Source organism: Onychomys torridus, chromosome 5 (assembly GCF_903995425.1).
Source record: "Onychomys torridus chromosome 5, mOncTor1.1, whole genome shotgun sequence".
NCBI classification, from domain to species: domain Eukaryota; kingdom Metazoa; phylum Chordata; class Mammalia; order Rodentia; family Cricetidae; genus Onychomys; species Onychomys torridus.
This window is the reverse complement of record NC_050447.1, coordinates 31,699,826-31,725,785: the sequence shown is the minus strand read 5'-3', so window position 1 is coordinate 31,725,785 and position 25,960 is coordinate 31,699,826. Positions and strand designations below refer to the sequence as shown.

At 39.1% G+C, this 25,960-nt stretch overlaps 1 protein-coding gene across 1 annotated transcript in view; it reads left to right on the top strand.

The window, feature by feature from the left end:
- The window catches only part of Terb1 (telomere repeat binding bouquet formation protein 1), a 56,511-nt gene extending 32,718 nt beyond the window's left edge, over positions 1-23,793 (top strand). Inside the window, exons 13-19 of the mRNA XM_036188524.1 lie at positions 1-179; positions 5,041-5,105; positions 5,572-5,655; positions 17,320-17,466; positions 18,274-18,339; positions 21,856-21,978; positions 22,609-23,793. The exon at positions 1-179 is cut by the window's left edge and continues 168 nt beyond it. Of these exons, the coding sequence (XP_036044417.1) occupies positions 1-179; positions 5,041-5,105; positions 5,572-5,655; positions 17,320-17,466; positions 18,274-18,339; positions 21,856-21,978; positions 22,609-22,796 (852 nt within the window). The 3' untranslated portion in view covers positions 22,797-23,793. The remainder of the gene's footprint in view (positions 180-5,040; positions 5,106-5,571; positions 5,656-17,319; positions 17,467-18,273; positions 18,340-21,855; positions 21,979-22,608) is intronic.
- Positions 23,794-25,960: the final 2,167 nt, after the last annotated feature.

Genomic DNA, 25,960 nt, shown 5'->3' with positions numbered 1-25,960 from the left:
TCTAAAGCTTGTGCAAATGAAAATCAAATGAAGACTCTGAAAAAGAACACAAATCCCCTTAATCCTTGCTATAGGGAGAGAGGGCAGAATAAGAGTTTACATAAAGCCACTTCAAGCTGCACTCAAATCTTAAATGAAAAAATGACCTTTAACCAAAAGGATTCTGTTTCTCACTCAAGGTATAGTTTAATGACTATAGTGCTTGCTTACTTAATAAGTACTTATTGTGTACCATGTTGTTAAGCACTGTGGATATAGGAATGATTAAACCTGGTCTTGGGAGGAGCCTAAAGTGGGAATTTTTTGTTTCTTTTTTTTCAAATGTATCCTTTTATAATTTATACATATAAAATGTACTTTATCTTATTTCCCTTTTAGAATATTCTTACCCCTTCTCCTCCCGCCAATCCCTTTTTTTCTTCCTAGTACGTCTCCTTCCCACTCCGGTGCCTTTTAGTGTGTGTGCTTGTGCACCTCACTGCCCTTCAGTAAAGGTTGCGTGCCATGAGCATGTATGGGAGAGGGAAAAAATTGAGCCAGGATCTCTTATACCCCAAGGTTGTATGTAGCTGAAGATGACCTTGAAATCCTGATCTTCCTACCTCTACCTCCCTAGAGCTGATATTACAGGCAAGTATAACCACACCCAAGTTTTACAGTGCTGGGGATTGAACCTATGGCCTGCTGATGTAAATAAGTACTCTACCAACTGAGCTACATCCCCAGCTCTAAAGGTTTTTTGTTTCTTCGTTGTTTTTTTTTTTTTTAATTGACCAATGAATTTGGATGAGGAGGTATGGATGGTAGTTTATCAGAGGCTTTGCATATTGTTCTCAGGATTTGGGAGTTTAATCCACAGGATGTGGGGAGCCACTGAAGACACTTTTGCTTTATTTTCTGTTTTGAAACAGGGTCTCATGAATAACAAGAAAGCCTTCTACTACCTCTGTAGCCAGTGATGACCTTGAAGTTACCCTTATGTGTACTACTACCCCCAGTTTATTTGATGGTAGTGATCAAAGTCAGGGCTTCCTTCAATGATGGGCTATGACATGGAAGTATAAGCCAAACAAACCCTTTTCTACTCAACTTGTTTTTTGATTATGGTGTTTAATCACATCACTAGAAACCCTAAGACAATCAAATTTGAATTTTAGAAATGATGCTCACAAAAGAAAAACTTAAACTAAGTCCCTATATTTGAAGCAATAATGAAAGCATTGAACCTGTCAACAGTGTGACAAAAAACTGTTTGCAAGTTTACTGTGGTGAAGAGAGTTGAGTTTGATGAAAATCCAATTTTTTTCCCAGTACTTCCCTTTTCCCTCACAGGTAGCATGTCATATTGGACGTAGGCGTGCAGCTTTTCTTAAACCCCTTCTTGTGTTTGTCTGATAGCTGTTTACTTAAGGACAACGAAGAGGAGACTATGCTCTGGTCAGATTGCAGGGCAAACTATCAGGAAGGTGGATTATATTATCACTCCTTCCTCTGCAAAGTCTTTTTTTTTTTTTTTTAATTTTTAGCTCAAGGACAATTTTATTAGAGTTTGAAAGAAAAACAAGGCAAACAAGCTGTTAATCTCAGCATCTGCTAGGATGAAAGAAATAGAGGAAGAGCGAAAGCTGTGAGTTTTTAAGTTAGGAGTTGCAAAAGCTGGCTTGCTGAGCAACGTTGGTCAATTAGAAGCTTTTTGGTGGAAGAGGAAGAGGGTTTCAAAGAAAGTGAAATAATACATAGTGTCAAGGAAAACATGCTTAGACTTTTGACCAGTGTCCAAAAGAAAAATAGAAACAGGCCAAAGGAAAATTTACACTTTTGTCAGAACTGAGAAAACTGGGCAGTTTAGCAGTGCTGCATGGAAGTTCTGTCAAGTCCATTCTCAGTGGTAATTTTAACCTCACTTCTCAGGGATAGGAAATTGCAGAATGCTGAGATATATTTTTGGGCCAGCCTTCTTGCCTTCTATTCCAAGGCTTTCACCCATACTCTTTTTTCTCTTTTCCAGTTGGCCCTGTTTTTATTTTTTATGTTATGAGTGGTTTGCACATGTGTGTCTATGCACTGTGTATGCCTGGTGTCTACACAGGCCAGAAGAGAGGGCATCAGATCCCTGGGGACTGGTTATAGACAGTTGTGAGCCTACATGTGGGTGCTGGGAATCAAATCTGTGTCCTCCAGAAGAGCTCTTAACTGCAGAGCTAGCTCTCTGACTCTAAGATTGGCCATGTTTCTATCTTAGCTATTATTAATGTTATTTTAGTGTCAGTTTGTTACTCATGCTTGCATTTTAAATGTTTTCCACTTCTGTCTTGTACCTCCTACAAATAGATTTACACAGGGCTAGACATGAACAATAATTGTTGTTAGTATCTGTGGTAGTTTGAAATTGGCCCCCATAAAAGGGTTATTTATGACAAAAGAGTTCAGTTGGTAGGGTGCATGCCTAGTATGCACAAGGCCCTGGGTTTGATTCCCAGTACTGCATCAAGTGGGCATAGTGGCACATGCCCATAATACCAGCACTCAGAAAGTGAAGGTAGGAAGATCAGGAGCTCAGAGTCACCTTCAGCTACAAAGCAAGTTGAGAGCCAGCCTGGGCTGTGTGAGACTCTGTCTCAAAATACAAAATAAACATACATCTTGCCATATCTTTTTTCTCTTTTAAATATTATATTTACTTCTTTTCATTTTATTTTCTCTGTATGGGTATTTGCCTGCATGTGTGTCTACTTACTATGTGCATGCTTGGGGCCTGCAGAAAGGCCAGAAAAATGTGTCAAATCCCCTGAGAGTTGAGTTATAGATGACTGTGAGCTACCCTGTCGGTGCTGGGAATTGAATCTGGGTCCTCTGGAAGCAGACCACTTAACCACTGAGCTATCTTTCCAGCCGACATTAAGGATTTATTTACCAGACACAAAAGTATGGTTTCATAATGGAAAATTTTTTTTCTGAGATTGGGTCAGGTTGGCCTACAACTCATGATACTCCTATTTCAGTCTCCCAAGTCCTGGGATTACAGGTGTATGTCCTATGCCCAGTTTACAAAATGCTGTTGTCGTAGGGTTTCTGTTTCTGTGAAGAGACACCATGACCACGGCAACTCCTTTTTCTTTTTTTTTAGTTTTTCGAGACAGGGTTTCTCTGTGTAGCTTTGCGCCTTTCCTGGATCTCGCTCTATAGACCAGGCTGGCCTCGAACTCACAGTTCCACCTGCCTCTGCCTCCCGAGTGCTGGGATTAAAGGCTTGCGCCACCATGGCTTGGCGACCACGGCAACTCTTATGAAGGAAAATATTTAATTGGGGCTGGCTTACAGTTCAGAGGTTTAGTCCATTATCATTATGGTGGGACATGGAGCATGCAGGTAGACATGGTGCTGGAGAAGGAGCTGAGAGTTCTACATCTTGATCTGCAGGCAGCAGAAGCCACTGTGTACCACACTGAACATAGCTTAAATAAAGGAGACCTCAGAGTTCACCCCCACAATGACACACTTCCTCCAATAAGGCCACACCTACTCCAACAAAGCCATGCCTCCAAATCGTGCCACTCCCTATGAATTTATGGGAGCCAATTACATTCAGACTATCACAGATATTAACAGTGATTATTGTTAGATTATTGTTTGCTATACTGTCTTCCATGTTCTCCCACTGATTTTGTTCTCTCCCGTTTGGCCTTCATTTCTTCCTTTTTTCTTCTCCTCCTCTTCTTTTTTTCTTCTTGAAACCAAGTCTCCTGTATTCCAGACTGGCCTTAAACTTACTCTGTATTAGAGGGTGACTTTGAATTTTTTTATCCTTCTGCTTCTACCTCCTGAGTGCTGAGATTAAGTTATGAATTATGAATTACCATACCCAGTTTATGTAGTACTGGGGATTGAACCAGGGCTTCACAAATGCTAGGTAGACCCTTTACCAGCTGAGCTACATCCCTAGCCCATCTTTTCTTCTTCTCCCCCCCCCCCCCCCCGGAGACAGGGTTTCTCTGTGTAGCTTTGCTGGAACTTGATTTGTAGACCAGGCTGGCCTTGAACTCACAGAGATCCGCCTGCCTCTGTCTCCCGAGTGCTGGGATTAAAGGCATGCGCCACCACCGCCCTTTTTCTTCTTTTAAATGTTTTCTCCTGTATTTTTTTTTAATAACTCAGACTATTATCCATTCATCTATTTCCCACACACACATACATTGTCATATGCTAGGAATCAAACTCAAGGCTCCAGTACCACATAAACTGGGTATGGCAACACATAACTTAATCCCAGCACTCAGGAGGTAGAGGCAGCAGGATAAAAAATTCAAAGTCACCCTCTAATACAGAGTAAGTATAAGGCCAGTCTAGGATAAAGGAGATTTTTGTTTTTGTTTTTAAAAAGGGAGTTACTTCCTCAGCCCTCTGTTAGTGGTTTGTTATTGTTGTTGTTGTTTGTTTTAATAACATTTCGCTTTTGTCTTTTATCAATGTTATTACTCTCTGGAGTCTTGTTTATGTCTACAAACAAGGCTATGACTATTGCAGATCCTACTTTGACCAAATCTGTTGATGTGATAGTCAGCTTTCTGTCATCATAACCTGAGGCAATTAACTTTTACAGAGAAAAGGTTTGACTTATGGTTTGTTTTGGGAAGTTACAGTCTGACATGGTGAGCTGAGTACCCTTTGCTTTGAGGTCTCTAGCAAGGGCTGCATAGGGTATCAATCTGTTGGAGCAAACCACTCACCTCTTAAGCCAAGAAACAGACTAGGACAAGCCAGAATTGCACAAGTCCCCTTCAAGGGTGTATACCTGATGACCTTAAGACCTTGTACAAGGCCCCACCTCCTGAACATCTCAAAATCTCCCAATAGTGCCAAGCTAAGGGCCAGGGCTTGAATAATGGACTTTGGGGCACATTTAACATTCAGATTATAGTATTAGATTTTGGAAACAGCTCTATTTGCCTGATGGACATTCAGAACCACCATACTGTTTAAAATTTCCCCCATACCATAGACTCTTTACTTCTAATAATGTATCCATTTTTTTTTTTTTAGTGACCATGTTGTCAAACATCCGACTCACACTGTCAAAAATAGAAAGCAGCAGGTACCAGTAACAGGTATGATTTTAAATGTTTCTTTGTGGCTGGGTGGTGGTGGATGGTGGCGCACATCTGTAATCCCAGCACTCGGGAGGCAGAGGCAGGTGGATCTCTGTGAGTTTGAGGCCAGCCTGGTCTACAGAGCTAGTCCAGGACAGGCTCCAAAGCTACGCAGAGAAACCCTGTCTCCAAAAACCAAAAACCAAAAACAAAAGTTTTTTTGTTTTTTCAAGAAAATACGTATTTGGATGGCTGAAATTCAAATGTAAATTGGTTATTTGCCCTATGTTACCCATACTCTTGATTTTGGCACACCTACCTTTATTACCATTTACTCATATCCAGAATCTTTCTCTTTATCCACTAAGAGACTGGATATGTAGTAGTGAGAGAAAATGTATGAAAATTTGAGGCTTAATAAATATTATAAATTTCAGAACATTTTCATTAAACAAAAAATTTTATGTTTTGCATTTTCTTTCAGATCCATTTACATTGTGTTTAGACATAATAGATAAAGAAGTTGGTTTTCAAGCAACTGACAAAATGTTGAATTATAGGTGCTCAGGTGAGTATTTTTTAATTATAATAATTTCATAATTGAATCTATATCTGCTATTGGTTAACTAGAATTTATAATAATTATGCCTTATAATTTAATTTAATCTCCTTTGAATATATGACAATCTGAATTTTGAAAGCATTCAAGTCAATATTGTCTGTTTTGCATTGGGCCAGGCCCACATGAGTAAATGCAATTAGTATGTCTATTTTTGTTTTTGTCACAACACTATCTATAACTTTAAATGAGCAAAATAAATATGTTTTCAGAGAGCAGAGAAATAGATATTTATTCTTTATAGTCTAAACAGGTATTAAGTATTCCATATATAGTTTTATATTTCCCATAAGTTTATTAAAGTTCCTAGTGTCCCATGCTCCACTACTGATTGTTTTTCTATAAGATCTCATTGCATTTATCCAAACCTTTCTCTTCTTCACACCGTACCATTTCTTGTTTTTTTATACTCACTGTTCTATAGAGGAAACCGGGGTTGCTCCATGTTCATTTCAGCACATCACTATTCTATTTTGGATGAAGACTCTCATCTCTGTTACTCTGAAGTTGATGTATAATCATAATATGAATCCCATATTCTGTCTCTTCTGTCTAATATAATTGTAAAATATTTTCCGCAGTCCCTTCCTTTAAATTAGCACACCTATATTCCAGCTACTTAAGAAATTGAGGCACTCTGGGCAGTGGTGTCACACATCTTTAATCCCACCACTCAAGAGGCAGAGGCAGGCACATCTCAGTGAGTTTGAGGCCAGCCTAGTCTACAGAGTGAGTTCCAGGACATCCAGGGCTGCACAGAGAAACCTATCTTGAAATACCAGGAAAAGGGGGGGGGAGGGAGGGAGGGAGGGAGGGAGGGAGAGATAGAGACAGAGACAGAGACAGAGACAGAGAGAAAGAGAGACATGAGATTGAAGAGATTGAGGCAGAAAGGATCATTAGCACCTAGGAATTCCAGGCTAGCTTAGGCAGTGTAATACCACTTAATCTCTCAAACATACAGGCAAACAAAGTCACATTTATATTGCTATGAAGAGTCACCATGACCAAGGCAACTCTTATGAAAGAAAATTTAATTAGGGACTTGCTTACTGTTTCAGAGATTTAATCCATTTATCATCATGATGGGGAGCATGATGGCATGCAGGCAGGTGCTGGAGCAATAGCTGAGAGCTACATTCTGATTTGTAGGCCAAGAGAGGGAGATTCTGGGTTTTGAAACCTTAAAGCCCACCTCTAGTAACACACTTACTCCAACAAGGCCACACTCCCTAATTCTTCTCAAGTAGTACCACTCCCTGGTGACGAAGCTTTCAAGTATGTGAGCCAATGGGACCATTCTTTTTTTTTTTTTTTTAAAGATTTATTTATTATGTATACAGTTCTGTTTCATGTATCCCTGCAGGCCAGAAGAGGGCCCCAGATCTCATTACAGATGGTTGTGAGCCACCATGTGGTTGCTGGGAATTGAACTCAGGACCTCTGGAGCCAGTGCTCTTCACCTCTGAGCCACCTCTCCAGCCTCAATGGGACCATTCTTATTCAAACCACCACAGACAGCATTAATATGAGAAACGTGGTTTAATCTCAAGTTTCTTTATACTGCTTTTAAGACAAGGTATCACACTGTAATCCAGGCTGACTTGGAACCAACTGTGTAGCCTAGGCTATCCTGAGCTTGAGCAGTGAGCCATCACTCCCAGATTAACCTAATGTTTCAGTCCCGAAATTCCTTGATCTAGGTAGTTCATGACTAATAGATGCTGATTATTGTGTACTTACCTTATAAATTTCACAGCATTTATAGAACCTCTTGAGTTCATTTCAGAATACCTAGGCAGATAATTGGGGTTATTACATCAATTTGTCTTACCTGAACCAGGCTTATTTTTCCTCATATTAAAAATCCAAATATTTGGTAAATTTTCTTTCCCTTTAAATGTTCACCTACTCTACATTCTCTCTCTCTCTCTCTCTCTCTTTTTTTTTAAGAGAGAAGAGGAATTATGTGTGTGGAGTGGGGAGGGGTGTTTTGCTTACATGTATGCCTATGTATCAATTGTGCCTGATGCCCAAACAGGTCAGAGCAGAGTGTCAGGCACCCCAGAATTAGTTACAGACTGTTGTGGGCTGTCATGTGGGTACTGGGAATTGAACCCTGGTCCTCTGAAAGAGCAGTTAGTGTTCTCCACCACTAAGCCATCTCCCCTGCCCTGAGAGGGATCTTTTGAGTTGAAGTTTGATTGTATAGCCCTAGCTGGCCTTAAATTTGCTGTGTAGACTAGACTTGTCCTGAACTTTCAGTGATCCTCCTGCCTGGGCCTCCAAGTGCTGGGATTATCAGCATGTATGACTATGCCAGTGTAGTATTCTACTTTTATTGCTGATTCTTCTTGATTCCTTCTCAAGGAATAAACACTCATTCCCTTAATTCCTTCAAATGTGCACTTGCTCTCTTGTCCACTATCACACATACTCTTTCCATCACTGAAGAATGAACCTGGGACCTCGCACATATTAGACAAGTGCTCTACTACTACGTTGTGATGTCCCTCCTCTCTTTTTTACCATTCTATATTTTTTTCTTTTGTGGAGCTGAGGACCGAACCCAGGGCCTTGAGCTTGCTAGGCAAGCACTCTGCCACTGAGCCAAATCCCCAACTCTATTTATTTTTATATGTTAAAGCTACCTAAAGCCTCACTTTCCCTCTAAAACCAGTTAATTGATTAATTTAGTTATTTTTGTCATTTTATTGAACTTTAAATTTTTACCTGGAGCATTTTTCCGCTAAAATTAGTGACTTACTCATTATTGATTTTTTTTTTTTTATGTTATTGACATTGGGTCTCATTTTATAGCTCTGTTACTAATGGCCAGGGTTAGGATCATGTGTTCTCAGGTTTTTGACCTCTTATCCAATGTAGGTGGAGTTTTACTGTCCCACCAGCCTAATCCCAAATAACCACACAGAGACTTATTATTAATTATAAATACTCAGTCAATAGGTTAGATTTGTCTCCAGCCATCTCTTCTTTTTTTAAAATAATTTTATTTAACTTTATTTTATGTGCATTGGTGTGAAGGTATCATATCTCCTAGAACTGAAGTAACAGACAGTTGTGATCTGCCATGTGGGTGCTGGGAATTGAACCTAAGCCAGTGCTCTTAACCACTGAGCCATCTCTCTAGCCCTCCAGCCATCTCACAACCTAAATTAATCCATTTCTATTAATCTATATGCTGCTCTGAGGCTTGTTTACCTCATCTCTGAACTTTCCATCTTGCTTCTTCCACATCTGACTCCACTCTTTTGCTTCCCAGCATTCTCTCTGCCTCCAAATCCTTTCTGGCTATTGGCCAGTCAGGTTTTTATTAACAATGCAAGCAACACATTTTCACAGTGTATAAGAGGATTATTCCACAGCATTTCCCCCTTTTTGTCTAAATAAAAAAGGAAGGTTTTAACTTTACCATAGTAAAGTTATATACAAGAAAAACAGTTATTATGTAAGAATTATAGTTACAATATCCAGTTCATTTGTATTTGGCAAATTTAGAGAAAATACTCTGCTATTTATCTTATCTTTCTGAGTCTAAAGTTTTACACTAATTTACTGTGTAAAATTTGTGTTCCCCAAAATATTGTGCCCCATAGTACATTTATCTGGGGTCAGAGAACAGACAGCCACTAGATACAGAGGCTAGAATATGGTGGCACTCACACCTTTAATCCTAGCATTCCAGAGACAGAAATCCCTCTGGATCTCTGTGAGTTCAAGGCCACACTGGAAACAGCCAGGCATGGTGACACACACCTTTAATCTCAAGAAGTGAACCTTTAATCCCAGGGAGTGATGGCAAAAACAGAAAGATATGTAAGGCGTGAAGAACAGAAACTAGAAGTATTTGGCTGGTTAAGCATTCAGGCTTTTGAGCAACAACAGTTCAGCTGAGAGCTATTGGGATGAGGACACAGAGGCTTCCAGTCTGAGGAAACAGGATCACTGAGGATTTGGCAAGGTGAGATAGCTGTGGCTTGTTCTGCTTCTCTGGTCTTCCAGCATTCACCTCAATAACTGGCCTCGGGTTTGATTTTATTAATAAGACATTTTAAGATTCATGCTACAAATTTACCTTTTGTCATAACTAATTAAGTCTAATTATTTAGCCTTTAACTCCATCAAAGACTTCAGAAGGCTATAATGTTGCTTAACAAAAGGGACATCTGACTGCCTGGACAGTCACCCAAAGTTCTTTTGTAAGATTGGAACATCCAACTTTGGCCTACAGGCCTAGTATATTTGACAGACATTTTTGAGAAGCAGGGAATTTTTATGAACTGTCCTACCTTGTATTGGCAAATATTTGGCAGTACTTTCTTTTGTGTCCTGCTGGTCCAGTTTGGACAACATACTGTCAGCAATTGACACAAAGGCAGTTTCTTGCCCAATGGCTAACTTTTGCCACAAAGGAAGCAAACTTCATATGGAGGTTCTTCAGTGCCCATGATTTCATCTAACATTGATTGGCACTGCCAGGTGCAGATGTGTCTCACTGTCATGAAAAGCCTTAGGTTATTAAACATATTAAATGCCAAATACTATAGGTCTTTGAAGTGTTTGGAGACTATCTAAATATATCTGTTTAACCTTGAAAATATACTTAATATATAGGACTACAAGTTTGATTATTATAGATGACTAACTACTAACCTGTATTTTATAATTATACATTATAATTTTTTATTTGATTTTTTTCATTTTACATACCAACCCCAGTTCCCCATCTCTTCTCTTCTCCTGCCCTCTCCCCTTCCACCCCCCCACATCTACTCCTCAGAGTGGGTAAGGCCTCCCTTGGGTAGTCAACAAAGTCTGCCATACCAAGTTGAGGCAGGACCTAACCCCTATACATTATATTTTAATGTACCCCAATACCACAATACCCCAAATAAGAGTAGAAACATGCATACAGTATAACAAAATTAATTTTAAGTCTCTATCAATAAACCAAATCCCATACCAATGTAAAATATTTTATGATTAATAGTTACTTTTAGTATTAAAGTAGATTCAATAATCTACCCTTTTTTTCCTATCATTCCTATATCATAATCCCCCCTTTTTTCTTTTAGAAAGAGATCTTTGAGTTTAACTCTTTTGTTTAGCTTTTTTCCTATGACCAATAAAATCTTGTAATCAACCCCCTTTAAATGATAACAAACATCCATAACCCATCATTTGGGAATGTCAGTGTCATTCTCTAGACTACTTCCTGTAGTTTGTGGTGCTGATATCTTTAGGGGAACCTTGAGAAAATTAGTATAATTGTTAAGTCTTGACTGGAGTAGTTTGTAAGGTTGGACCATCTCATCCAGCAGCTTTGAAACTATTTTGGATGCAGGACTCTGAGGAGACTGTAATAGATCCATTTTGAAATGCTAGATCACCTGGGCCATCTGTTTTCATTGGTGTCTGGTCCCCTTGTTCTGAAAATACATAAACTTTTAAAGGTAACATACATGTCTGTATTAATACAAGTATAGCCTGTATGTTGCACACAAGTTAGCCAAAGATGATTTTTTTTTCCTGAGATGGGTTCTCTGTGAAACAGTCCTGGCTATCCTTGGACTCACTCTGTAGACCAGGCTGGCCTCAAACTCACAGAGATTGGTCTGCCTCTGCTCCCAAGTGCTCAGATTAAAGGCATGTGCCACCACTGTCAGCCAAAGATGTTTTTTTGTTTTATGTTTGAGCAGGTAAAATATACATTATGTATTTTGTAGTCTTTTTAGGTTTATTTCTTTATGTCTATAGCCAGGATTTTCAGGGGGGTCTTTCCTGATCAAACCTGATCCATATCAACCTAGAATAATTCCACATCCTCTCATTTCCTGTGGAAATAAAAGCATAACCTCTTCCACAAAGTAATATCTTTTGACATCCATTTTGAAGTCAAGGCATTTTTTAAAAATAGTATAGGTTGGTTTAATCCAGCCATTTTTTCATAATCCAATGTGTTTTAGCAGCTGTTGTTTCTTCATTAGCAATAAGAAAATCTAAAGACAGCACAATACCATACAGGATCCAGACTAAGTATTTCTCATCTTTATGTGGCTTTTTTTTTTTTTTTTACTCTTTATCTTACTTTGCTCCTTTTTTAAGGACTTAATTTTTAAACTATTTTCTTTTTAAATCTATGACTATATATACCTTTTTTCTTCTCTCTCCAAGCCTGTGTATATTTTTAACCACACTGAAACCCATTTAGAGGTTTTTTTCCATCTGGATCTGTCTTTACTGAGCATCTATAGTAGTCTTTGATTGCATGAGATGAATCTTAAACTGCTGTGTCGGCCCCAGCACTGCTCAGCTTAGTGAATGGCGCTATCCCATGGTAGTTGACAGCTGGTTTCATCCCACAGGCAGCTGCTGGGAGATGTGTCTCTGTATTGTGGCCAGCATGAGAGACATGAGACTAGGAAGCCACATTCAGATCTTTTGTGTGTGTGTGTGTGTGTGTGTATTTAGAAACTTTTTAAAGCTTTCTTAGTTATTATGTGGATGTTGGTACCAGACATTTGGGCCCCATTTGTAGGTGGAGTTTTTCTGTCTCGCCAGCCAGCTCCCAAATAACCACACAGAGACTTATTACTTTTAAATTCTTGGCCCATAGCTTAGACTTGTCTCTGGCCAGCTTTTACAACTTAAATTAACCCATTTCTATTAATCTATGTGCTGCCCTGTGGCTCATTTACTTCATCTATGAACTTCTCATGTTGCTTCTTCCATGTCTGACTTGTGAGTCCTCTGACTTCACCCTCCTTCCCAGTGTTCTCTCTGCCCTGAAAATCCTGCCTATTTTGGCCAATCAGCTTTTTATTAACAATGCGAGCAACACATTTTCACAGTATACAGAAGGATTATTCCACAGCAATCCAAAGCATTGAAAATAAGGGCTCACATGGATGTACAAAAGTAACAAGGTAACTTTATTAAGAGCCAATCAGTAGTACTGATTAGAGAGGGATACACTGTCAAGACTGACAGTGGGCTCTATTCGTTAGAGTACTTCAGGACCCCAATTATTGTTTGGGCCTCAAGAAAAGGAGTTTAGTTGTTAAAAGGTATAGCATGAGCATTCTCTGGTTCGATTGATAAATTAGGTTATATAATCATTCTACTGTGCATGTCCCTCCCCATACTGCATCTGATTTTAATCATGTGCCCATTCAGTTATACACAGGCATAGGATGGTAAATAGGGAAATCTTCCTAAGCGTTTACTTGAGAACACTGTTTGTCTTATTGTATATGAACCCCAAAACAGTTCAGGCTGGCCTTTCTATTCCTTATATACAGATACACTGGGAATATATATTTGAATAGAAATTGTCTACACTTAGGGCAGTGGTTAAGAGCCATACTGCCTTTGGAGGGGACCTGAGTTAAGGCTCCAACATGCACTGCTCACAACCACCGTAAATCTAGCTCCCAGGGATCTGAACTCTCACCTCCCTTCCATGACTATGCCAGTTACTGTCCTATTGCTGTGATGAGACACCATAACCGAAGCAACTTAGAGAAGAAAGCGTTTAGTTAGGGCTTTGCTTCCAGTTTCCAGACTTAGTCCGTGATCATCTGGGAGTAGGCAGCCTGGTGCTAGAGCAATAGCGAAGAGCTTACATCTCATCTGCAAGATGAAGACAGGTAGAAAGAGCAAGACTGGGCCTGGCATGGGCTTTTGAAATCTCCAAAGCCAACCCCTCGTTGACACACCTCCAACAAGGCTGAACCTCCTAATTCTTCCTAAATAGTCCACCAGTTGGAAAACAAACATTTAAATATATAAGCCTGTGGGAGTCTTGTAGTCTCACACACACACACACACACACACACACACACACACACAATTAAAAATAAAAAAGGTGCTAGAGAAATGGCTCAGCAGTTAAGATCACTGGCTACTTTTTCAGAGGACCCATGTTCAATTCCTAGCACCCACATGGCTGCTCCCAACCATCTATAACTACAATTCCAGGTGATCCAACACCCTCTTCTGACCTCCTTGGGCACTACATGTATTTGGTACACAGATATACATGTAGGCAAAATACCTATATACATATTAAAATACAATAATAATAAAAATAAAATAATAATAATAATAAAAATATAACCTGTAAGTTTGATTGTTATCAAGGAAGAAGAAACTTACCCCTTTGTTCAGAGAAAGGTATATGTATAGTCTGATGCAGATATGTACATGGAGTATAATATCCAAGACTATTTAGTGCATTGTTCAGAAAGGGTTGTTTGTACATAATATATCTAGGCAATGGAACTAGTCTGCTGTATTTAAGCACCATAACCTAGACAACTTATAGAAGGGAGCGTGTAGTTTGAGTTCTGGTTCCAGAGGGAGAAGAGTCCATCATGGCAGCAGGCATGGTAGCAGAAGCAGAAAGCTGAGAGATTGTATCTTCAACCACAAACATGAATCAAAACATGGATTGAAAGTAGGGTAAGGCTCACCCCTATCAAGGTACTTCTCCAGCAGTGCTGCACCACTTCCACCTCCTCAAACGCCACCATCAACTGGGAAACAAGTGTTCAAATACCTGAGCCTATGGTGACATTTCTCATTCAAACCACCACAGCTGCCAAGTGCATTATTAGAAGAGGAGATTGTTCACAACCCCACTATATACAGTCTCAGATTACTAAACTTGTTCCTATGATTGCCTGCCTCAGGTCTGTTGGGCCTCAAACATGTGATGATCCTCTTGTCCCTGCCTCCAGAGTGCTAAGATTACATGCATCACCATGCCCAGGCTTGTTAATTTTTTTGAGTCTTTTATTTATTTTGAATCTTTCCATATAGCCCAAACTGGCCTCAAACTTGTGTTCCTCTTTCCTCTGCCTTTAGAGTACTGGAATTGCAGATGTGCACCACCACACCTAGCTAAAACCAGTGGCTTAAGGAAATTCTTTGTAGCCAGGTGGTGGCAGTACATGCCTTTAATCCTAACACTGAGGAGGCAGAGGCAGGCAGATCTCTGAGTTCAAAGTCAGTCTGGTCTACAGAGAGATTTCCAGGATGTTCAGGACTACATAAAGAAACTCTGTCTCAAAAAAAAAAAACAAAAAAAAAATTTCTTTGTAAAAAAATTATTTTCATGTATATGTGTGTTGCTATGTGAGTTCATGTACATCATGTGTGCAGCAGTCCTTGGGAGTCCAGAGGTTATTGGATCCCCTGGATATAGAGTTGTGGGAAGTAGTTAGCTACTATATGGGTGTTGGGAATCAAACCAATCTCCTCTGTAAGAATAGCAAGTGCAGCCAGGTGGTAGTGGTGCACGCCTTTAATCCCAGCACTTGGGAGGCAGAGCCAGGTGGATCTTAGTGAGTTTGAGGCCAGCCTGGTCTACAGAGTGAGTTCCAGGACAGCCAGGGGCTGGAAATATTGCTGAGTGGTAAAGAGCACTTGCTATTCTTTTTTTTTTTTTTTTTTTCAAGACAGGGTTTCTCTGAGTAGCATTAGAGCCTGTCTTAGAACCCACTCTGTAGACCAGGCTGGCCTCGAACTCTCAGAGATCTGCCTGCCTCTGCCTCCCGAGTGCTGGGATTAAAGGTGTGCACCACCACCACTGCCTGACTGTACCACATTCATAATATTAATGCCACTTGATAAAATTTTTGGAAAGATGAACAAGTTTTTTATATAATGCCTAGACTGGCTTGGAATTCATGGACTTAAGTGATCCTCCTGGCTCAGCTCAGCTTCCCAAGATGCTGGGACTATAAGTGTGTAAAACTGTGTCTTGCTTGATAACAAATTCTTTCTTTCTTTTTTCTTTCTTCCTTCCTTTCCTTCCTTCCTCCCTCCCTCCCTCCCTCCCTCCCTCCCTCCCTCCCTTCTTCCCTTCCTTCCTTTCCCTTTATAAGAGTTACTGTGGTCACGGTGTCTGTTCATAGCAATAGAAACCCTAACTAAGACAAGTACTGTATGTTAGATTATAGTAATTATTTTCTTAGGTAATAGTTGTGTATATTTGAAAAGCAGAATTCTTATGTTAGAGATACATAAGTACTCATAAATGAATGATATTTAATGCAAATTCCATTGTCCTCATGGATATATTATAATGGGAGAGAGGTCAATACAATTTGACTTTCTACAGGTGGTGGCGGCACATGCCTTTAATCCCAGCATTCGAGAGGCAGAGGCAGGCAGATCTCTGAGTTTGAGACCAGCCTGGTCTACAGAGTGAGTACCAGAACAGCCAGATGTCTGTCAATACAATTTGACTTTCTATGATTTAATAATTATGAAACTAGGTGAACTAAACACAAATGTTTGTTATGATCTGCCCTTTACTCTTAGGTGTTTAAAATGTTCCATAATAATGTTTAAAGCAAACAGAAAATTGACTGAGCATAAAGAATACTTCTGTACTACTTTTCTGTTGCTATGATAAAATACCTGAACCAAAGTAACTTAGAGAAGGAAGGTTCCAGAGAGATAGGAGTCCATCACCGTGACCACCATGTGAGCTAAGAGCTTACATCTTCCTTCACAAGAAGGAAGCAAAGAACGTGAACTGGAATGGCACCGATCTTTAAACTCTCAATGCCCACTTCAGTGACACACTTCCTGAACCTTCCTAAACAGCACCACCAGCTAAGGACCAAGTATTCAAGTGCCTGAGACTATGGGCGACATTTCAGTCAAACCATCCCAATTTCTTTAGGTACCTTCCTTTAATAGCTCAAGACCAAACCAACGTGTATACTTTTTGTTTGTTTTTCTTTTCTATTTGTTTATTGAAGATGGTCTCATATATCCCAGACTGACCTCTAGTTCACTATGTAAACATGAACTTCTGATTTTCCTGCGTTTGCCTCCTAAATGCTGGAATTACAAGTGTGTGCCCAATTTTATGCTGTGCTAGGGATTTAATCCAGAGCTTTGTGAGTGTTAGGCAAATATTGTACCAACTGAACTAATCTTTAGTCCTTTTTCAGTACTGAGAACTGAACCTAGGGCTTTGCACATGCTAGACAAGCACTGTACACTGACCTGTAGTAGCCCTTTACTTTTTTGTTTTATTTTGTTTGAGACCAGGTTTCACAAAATTGCCCAGGCTAGCCTTGAACTTGCAAACTTCCTGCTCTCCAGCCCTGGCCTCTTAAGTACTTAGGATTGTAGGCATGTGTCACCCCAGTGGGTTGGATGCTTCTTTTCTGTATGGCTATAACTGATCACACCTCTTTCTTTGTATTTATTTCTTTGTATTTATTTTCTTTACTCTCTGAGATGAGTTGAGGTTTCTTGAAATACTTACAAATTCTTAATTCACTTTAGTTTATCATCTTAGAGGTTATCTGCTTTTTAAATTTATTTTATTTTATTTTTATTTTTATTTTTTTCCGAGACAGGGTTTCTCTGTAGCTTTTGGAGCCTGTCCTGGACTAGCTCTGTAGACCAGGCTGGCCTTGAACTCACAGAGATCCACCTGGCTCTGCCTCCTGAGTGCTGGGATTACAGGCGTGTGCCACCACCACCCAACAGGTTATCTGCTTTTACAGAGTTATTAGTAGATAATTTTGTAACATCTGTACATCAACTTAATTTGTTTTCTTTCAGGTTGCATAGTGGTAAGAAAACTCAACAGCCGAAATTTTAGCAAGCTTTTGCACTCTTGTGCACACCCATGTGATCATCATAAAGTTATTATGGAAGCTGAAGACAAATATAAAAGTGAGCTAAGGAAAGGACTTATCTGTGACAAAGGTAACTAATTCAGCAGCTTTAACTGCAATTATGGCTATACATTCTGAACTACCAGCTAAAGAATTAAGTATATTGACTAGAGTGTAAAATACTGTTGGAAAGAAAAACCTATCTCTAGGTTACCAGTAGCTTACGATATACTAGAGTAGATTTAGTCTATAATGTCTTAAAAATCCTCCCTAAACTGGGCATGGTGACACACACTGATATTCTCAACCTCTGGGAAGTAGAGGCAAGAGAATCAGGAATTCAAGGTTATACAGAGTTTTGGGTCAGCCTGATCTATCTGATACCCTGTCTCAAAAAACAAACAAAAAAGATCTAGGTGTGGTGGCACATGTCTTTTATTTCAGTACTTTGGAAGCAGAGTTAGGCAGATCCCTGAGTTCAAGGCCAGCCTGGGTTACATAGCTAATTCTAGGACAGCCAGGGCAACACTGAGAAGCCCTATTTCAAAACCAAGAACAAAAAAAGGTGGGTCTGGGGAGATAACTCAGCAGTTAAGAGCACTTGGCTGCTCTGACAGATGGTCCAGGTTCATTCAGTTCCAGCACGCACATGTGGCTCACAACCATCTGTAGTTCCAGTTCCGGGAATCCAGCTCCCTTTTTAGGCACAAATGTCGTATACATGCACACACGCAAGCAAAACACTCATAGACAGTAAGGAATATAATAAACAATTATTTCTAGTTCACTTAAGGATTCCGACTAGAAGAGGATAAGGAGTATCATAGTATAGTGGAATTGATATGTAACTATTTAGATTGATATTCTAAGAATACTAAATGTTTTCTATATTTTTCAGAAATTTTGCTGACCCCCCGTAGAAGAAGACAACTTAGTAAAGAATCTACTGCCCCTGAAGGACTAAGTGAATATATTTAATGTTTAAATAGGCTTAAATTCTACATATTCCTAGAAACAAAAGAGCTGAATGACTGTGATCATTAATTACTTAAAATGATAACCCTTGAGATTATACGTACTGAAAAGAGACACCCTCTTCCTCCTTTATGGTGTTTGTTTACTTGCTGCCTGCCACCTGAGGAAGAGCTCTAGGAAACAGACATTCCTTTTTGTTTATTTATTTTTAACTAGTTTTGTAGATTTTATTTAATTTTCTTTTATGTGTATGAATACTTGCCTGCATGTGTATATATGCACCATGTGCATGCAGTGCCCATGGAGGCCGAAGAAGACATCAGATCTCCTGGACATCTACAAACTCTGGTCAAGTACTTCAGAGAGACTTTACAGACAACTTCTGTTCATAACTATAGTATTTTAAACAATAAAGGTTGAAGTGACAAATGGGATAAATTTTCTCTTTAAAAAAAAATCCTTAGTAAGTTAGTGTATAGAGACTTGAGGGAGGGAGGAGTCATCTGAAGTCCTTGCTGTACAAGCACGAGGACCTGACTTTGGATCTCTAGCTCCCACATAAATGCTGGACATGGTGGCATGTCTGTAAGCCTAGTGCTGGGAGGGCAGAGACAGGCAGATCCCTGAACAGGCAGGCCATCCAATCCTGCCAATGGGTGAGTTTCAGGGTTAGCTAGAGAACGTGTCTAAATAATTAAGGTGGCAAGCAGTAAGAGGAAGAAACCCAAAATTGACCTCTCTGGCTTCTATACACACTGACTGATTATGTAATTTTAAATTAACCATAAGGTTAATGTCTCTGGCTTTTCATCATTCCAAATTTATCAAAGAGATTTCAAGAGAGTTAAATCATTTTCTTCTAATCCTAGGAAGATAATACCTTTGGGTTAAGAACATGAAGTGGGGTCCATTACTTGTTAGTGTTATCTGGAGATTAATAATATTAGTAGAGCTACCCTGTTGTTTATTACAGACTTTTGGACTTAGTATATCCAACAAGCATTTTGTCTCACTTAACATTTATTTGGTTATTTTCATAGCCAAACCTTGAAAGCTACTTAAAATTCACTTCATACATCTTGAATCTTTTTCTACATTAAGTTATTCATGGAGCTGGAGAAGTAGCTCAGCAGTTGAGAGTGCTTACTATTGTACAGGACATGGGTTTTATTTCCAGTACCCATATCAGGTGGTTTATAACCACCTGTAACTCAATTTCCAGGGGATCTGATGCCCTCTAGCCTCCAAGTGTGCCTGCATTCACAAACATGAACTTTTTAGGCTCATACATATACATAAAATAAATAATTTTTTAAAAAAATTCTTCATAGGTTGGCAGTGGTGGTACACACCTTTAATCCCAATGCTCAGGAGGCAGAGGCAGGCAGATTTTTGTGAGTTTGAGGGCAGCCTGGTCTACAGAGAGTTCCAGGACAGCCAGGGTGGTTACCCAGAGAAACCCTGTCTCAAAAAACCAAAAGAATATTTTCATGTAAAGCCAGGTGTGGTGGTGTCTTCCCATAATCCAAGCCCCGAGGAGGCAAAGGCTTGAGAATTGCTGGAATTTAAAGCCAGCGTGGTCTACATAACAAATTCTGGGCCAGCCAGAGTACACATACCAAGAGCCCATCTCAAAAAATATAAAAACAACAAAAAGGTTATTTATGTAAGTTAAAATTAAATACAGTGCCACTCTATTAGTTACTGCATAGATCAATCTTCCAAGTGCTGGGATAACAGGTATGAAGCATTGTCCCTGGCATGAAATGCCTATTTTTCCAAGTAATAGTTTCTTTAGTAGCTATTACAAAATGGGAATTTTGTCTCATACAGACATGCTGCCCTTAGAAATTTTGTTCTTAGTCTGGCATGGTGGTACATGCCTTTTATCTCAGCACTTGGGAGGCAGAGGCAGGTAGATCTCTGTGAGTTTCAGGACAGCTAGGGCTGTTACACAGAGAAACTTTGTCCCAGAAAACCAAAAAAAAAAAAAAAATTGTTCTTGGCAAGTACTTGAGATCAAATTATTAATAGATTTTTTTCAGTAATTTCTTAAAAGTAAATAAATAACAACTAAAAATTAGTCTATAATTAATTTACATTGAAAAATAATCAGCAAGCCCATTGCAAATGGACATAATTATGACTATACACTAATTATACAGAATGATCCTAAATTAAGAGATCCAAGTCTGGAATATTTAGTATGTGACCATTTTTTTCCTCTTGATTAATTTGCCTTTCATATTAGGTGTCTCACTACCATTCATTTAACTGTAGTTTATACTCAGATTTGAGCTTATCATTTTGAGGAAGGGCAATGTACCATGTAAGTATTGAAGACTCCTCCAAAGCTCTTTTTCAGATAGCTTGCTGTGTTGAGAGATTTGACAAGTAAAATTTCTAGAATTAAGCCCTCTTGCTCATTTTCTTCTCTAACACACAGTGGATATTAAGAATAGCAATGAGGCTGGGTGTGTGACTCATGTCCCTAATCCCACAACTAAGGCAGAAGGCTTACAAGTTTGAGGCAAGTGTGAGCTACATAGCAAGATTTTCTAGAAGCCTGATAAAAAATAATAATGTTTTAAATTTTCACTCAAAAGGCCATGGAGTGAAGCCTTGAAGTGCAGAGTCTATAGAATTTGTTAAGTCAGAGAAATGGGGGGCTTTATGTGAACAACTTTAAGGTCTCTGACCTAAAAGTTATAACCTACCCAGTCCTGAATACAAGGAGATAAGTCATTTATCAAGTGAAGCTTCAAAGAAACTTGGGTAACAACAGTTTTCCAGCATTCCCCAAGCTAAGGAGTAATTTCATGTACAAGTTTTGAGGCAGTTTTATCAATAACATTTTTCTCATAAATAAATAAATAGAAATTTCTCTTCATACATGATTGTCTACTATGTCTGAGATACTGTTCTGAGCCTGGAGAATACAGTGGTAATTAAGCTATTCAGAAGTCTCTCCCTTCATGGACCTTGCATTTTAAATACTAAGTAATAACAGACTTCTCAGCATCTGCTAGGAAGATGTTCTCTTTTGTTTTAAACCATCACACTTACCTCAGGAAGGTAGACAAATGGCCAGCAGTGTTGGCTTGTAAGGGTCAAATTTTATTTATCCATTCCTTCTAAAGTAAGTAGCAGCCTCAGGCAGAAATGCTAAAGCACGTCTCTTTGGCATCTGTCTACAGTGCCACACAAGTTATCAGTGAATTCCAAAGTTGGAGGAATCCTATTTGCTGGGGCTGGAGAGAGACCAGCAGTAGAAGTGCTTACAACTAAGCCTGATGACCTGAATTTGATCCTCAGAACCCATATCAAAGTGGAAGAAAAGAACTGACTCCACAAAGTTGTTCTCTGATCTCCACATGCATGCCATGGCATGAGTATGTCCATACATATCACACACACACTGTAATAATAAAACTGTTTCCTCATAATAGTCACCAAGAGATAACTGAAATACCGGTTTACCAGCTATGTATTCTTTCTGTTATAGAACTTACTCTTAAACAACCAGACCGTCAAAAATTTCCAGATTTGGAGGAACATGCCTGTAATACCAACATTCCAGAGGCTAAGGCAAGAAGATTCCAAGTTCCAGGCCAGCATGGAATTCATAGTGAGTTTGAGGCAAGCCCATGCTACATAGGAAAAGCCCGTCTCAAAAAAAAGAAAAAGAGAGAAAAGGAAAGATAACCTACAAGCTTCTTTTTCCATTATGTGACCCATTCTGCTTTTATATTTTGAAAAGCTGAGCATCCCTATAGATATTACATGTGTTTTATTTTTAAGTGAACTTCAAAAGACTCTTATTCTTGAAAACTGGTATTCAAAATAACACTTTTTTAAATCATTGATTTAAAAAATAAATAACAAATGTTAATATTCTCTATTCTGTAAAGTTATGGAGCCTTTGAGAAGACTGTATCTATAAGCTAGGTAAGCTGTTTGTTAACCATCCTCACAGCAATGCTCATTAAAATCTAATGTTTATAAACTTGCTTTTTGATTGATAGATGTGGATATTATTTCAATGGATTACGCTATAACATTAAGGAAGTCACAGTGATAGCACCTCACTTAATGATCTTTTAAACTGAAGTAAATTTCTATTTGAAAAGTGTCTCTGGCATCAAACTCTCATTCTGTAGTCTATCTCTATGGAATAAGTTACACATTTATTTGAGTCTTAAGAAGATTTCTTATTTCATCAAGTATTAATATCTTCTACAATTTCCATTCATTACAGAAAAAAGAAGAATTCGTAAAAACTTTACCAAAGAAGAAGTAAATTATCTTTTCCATGGAGTTAAAAAAATGGGAAATCATTGGAATTCAATTTTGTGGTCTTTTCCCTTTCAACAAGGACGAAGGGCTGTAGATCTTGCTCACAAATACCACAAGCTGATCAGAAGCCCCAACTGTGCAGCCATGTGATTAGAAGAGACTCAGTTCTTTGTTTTGACTCTTAAAATAGAATTTCTTAGGCGATACAAAATGCTAAATAGTCTTCTAAACTCTTAAGAGACAAGAAATGATGAGAGTTCAAGTGATTTTTGTGATACAAACTCTTTAAAGCATCACAATAATTTATAATCAAATACATTTTCAATGTGAAAATTAGATAGAATTTCTCCATGAGGCCAAATATAGTGTGCCTTTATAGTCAAAGAACATAGATCAGAAGAAAAAAATTAGCAGCCTTTAAACATCACCTAACATTATAGTGCCACAAATAGTGTATGAGACATTTGCATTTCAGTATTTTTGCCTAGTGCCAATGTCCACTCTAGAACTCAGAAAATTTCTCAGACTCTTCAATTAAGGCTCTCACTCAACAAATAAATATTTGACATTTGTTAATTGAAATGATTCTTCTTAAGATTAATTACGAAGTTGTATTAGCGCTCTCATATTCTGTGATCAAATTCTTGTTTTGCTATATGTTTATTTGCTTAGTTTATTCATTACATTGTATTGATTTATTGTGTGTATGTGCATGAGTACCACAGGGCACATGTGAAGGCCAGAGAAAACCACTTGCAGAAGTTAATTTTTTTCCTCCCACTGTGTGCCTCCTAGGGGTCGAACTCAGTTTGTCAGGCGAGGCAGCAATGCCTTTACCCACCAACCCATCTTGCTGGTTGCTTTGGTTGTTTTACAGTGTCTCTCACTTCCTGTCCTTCCACATCTTTTCCCTCATGTTAATGAGCCTCAGCTACTTCATGCTATAGCTCTCAGGAGCTTAAACACTGCTGGACATATTGTCTATTTGTAATGTATGGCCTTAGAAGGGGCTCAACTTCTCTCCTATACCCAATTTTATGAACCTGATTTTGATGTCTTTTTACATTCTGTGTGACCAATTTTCCAATAATAGCTAATATAGTGTCATACCTTTTACATCATTTTCAAATAATTCTATCCTGTTTGGTTTGTTTGTAATATGGTCTTATGTAACCCAGGCTAGCTTTATACTCACTATATCTCCTAGAATGGATGCCTTTGTTTTTGTTTAGCAGATCCGGGGCTTGACCCTAGAACATTATGTTTGCCAGTCAAGTGTTCTTCCACTGAGTTACAGCCCCAGCCCTGGTTTTGTTTTTGAGACAGTATCTCACTATGCAGCCCAGGCTGGTTTTGAACTCATTATCCCCCTGCCTTAGCTTCCCAAGTGTTGGGATCATAGGTTTCTGCCACCGAGCCAGGTAGGTGGGATGCTAGGAATGCATCCCTACACCAGCACTGTTAACTAAGTGGTATCTCCAGCTCATGGTTATGTTTTTGTTAAACCCTACTATAAGACTGTAAGAGCTCCCGTTAAATTTCTCATTTTGTTAGATTTAGTCTGTGCTGTTTGTCATCCATTATTTTTGGAAACACTCCTGTTTGTGCTTATGTGAGTGTGCTGATGCATTCTCCTCTAAGTCTCAGATGGTACCCTGAATTGGCTATTGGCAGGCCCTAGCATCTCTGGTAGCCCCCTTTCTACACACCAGGCCAGCCTCCTCTTTATTTTTCAGACAGTCTTGTGCAGACCAGATTGGCCCTGAATTCAAGTTCTTCCTCTCTTAGCCTCCTCGGGTGCTAGAGTTATAGACATACACCACCACAAGAGGCTGGTCTGCTCTTTAACAAGCTTCAGTGTTATTGTCCAGCCTATTTTTTTATTCTCTTTTGTTGTAAATTGTCCAATTCTGTTGAAATTTGCATTCCCTATCTTTGCAGCATCCTCCTACCTGATATTCCTACAAGAAGAGAAAGCTATTATCTGCATTTACATCTGGTGCTATCTTCTTCTTTTGCAACTGGTCATATTAGAATTAATTAATTAATTAACTAATGCAGTGGGGATTAAAGCTCGCAGGCCCAGAGCTTTCAACTCTACTGTCCTATGAAAACTCATATACTGCTTGTCCTTGTGTGACTTCCAGTATTGCCTGCTCTTCCCCGCCCCCCATTTTCCTTTTTCTAATTTACATTCAAATTGGCAGGTTATATGCCTATTGTTGGATCCTGTAATTTATGATGCTAACTTTTTTTGGCAGAGCCAGAATCACTATCCTTTTCACCTGAAACCCAGTTAGGTGATTGCTTTTCCTGCCATATCACATTTCCTTATGATATTTATCAGTGTCTTGTAACAGTAGCCTGCTTCGATAGAGAACAGCAAGAGCCCGCAGGTAGAGGCCATCCCTATAGTCACCTCTAATAAGCACAAACATTTCTTTCTCTTCTCCATCACGTCTCCTTTGTGTTACTTCTTTACCCTTTCACATCCAGTCTCTTCCCCAGTACATTCTCCACTGAAGAAAAGCATTTACAGCTGCTTGTTTTGCTGTCAAATGTTGGCTCCCTAAAAAATAGCATTTAAAAAAACGTGGTAAAGCAAAGCCAAGAATATTGTTAACTGTGGTAAAAAATTATTCACAGTTAATCAAGTCTACAGAGAAGATGAAAGATAACATTGAGGATTTGTGATAATCTTTCAGTAGACATCTTGAGAATTATGCCAAATTTGTTACATAAGAATTTAAGAATAATGATCATGACTGGGATGTTACTCTATCACTGGGACTTGGGGCTGTGTTTTGAGACAAGGTCTTACTATCTAGCCTTGTCTAGCCTGGAACTAACCAGGCTGGCTTTAAATTTACAGAGATCCACCTGCCTCTGTCTCCCAAGTGCTCAGATTAAAGGCATATGCCATCATGCCAAGCTCTTTTTATTTTTTATTTTATTTTTGAAGCAGGGTCTCATGTAGCTCATGCTCAGCTTAAACTTACTATGTAATCTAAGACCTTGAACTTCTGGTTCCCTTTCCCCCAGCTTACCGTTGCTAGGATGATAGGCATGCAAACTTATGCTCAATCAGTTTTTGCAGAGCGTCTTTCGTGGAAGGCCACGACTCGGCTCAGTTTTTTACACTTCTGAGCTATAGTTTCCTCACTTATTAAGAGTTAAGCATGAGTCAATGAGATAGCTTGTGACACAAGGTGAGACATAAATGGATGGGGCTGTCTTCCAAAGCTTGTGCTTGCAGCGTCTAGGCCTGCAGGAGTCTCCAGCGCGCCCTCGGTCTGGCAGCGCCCGCGGCCCCA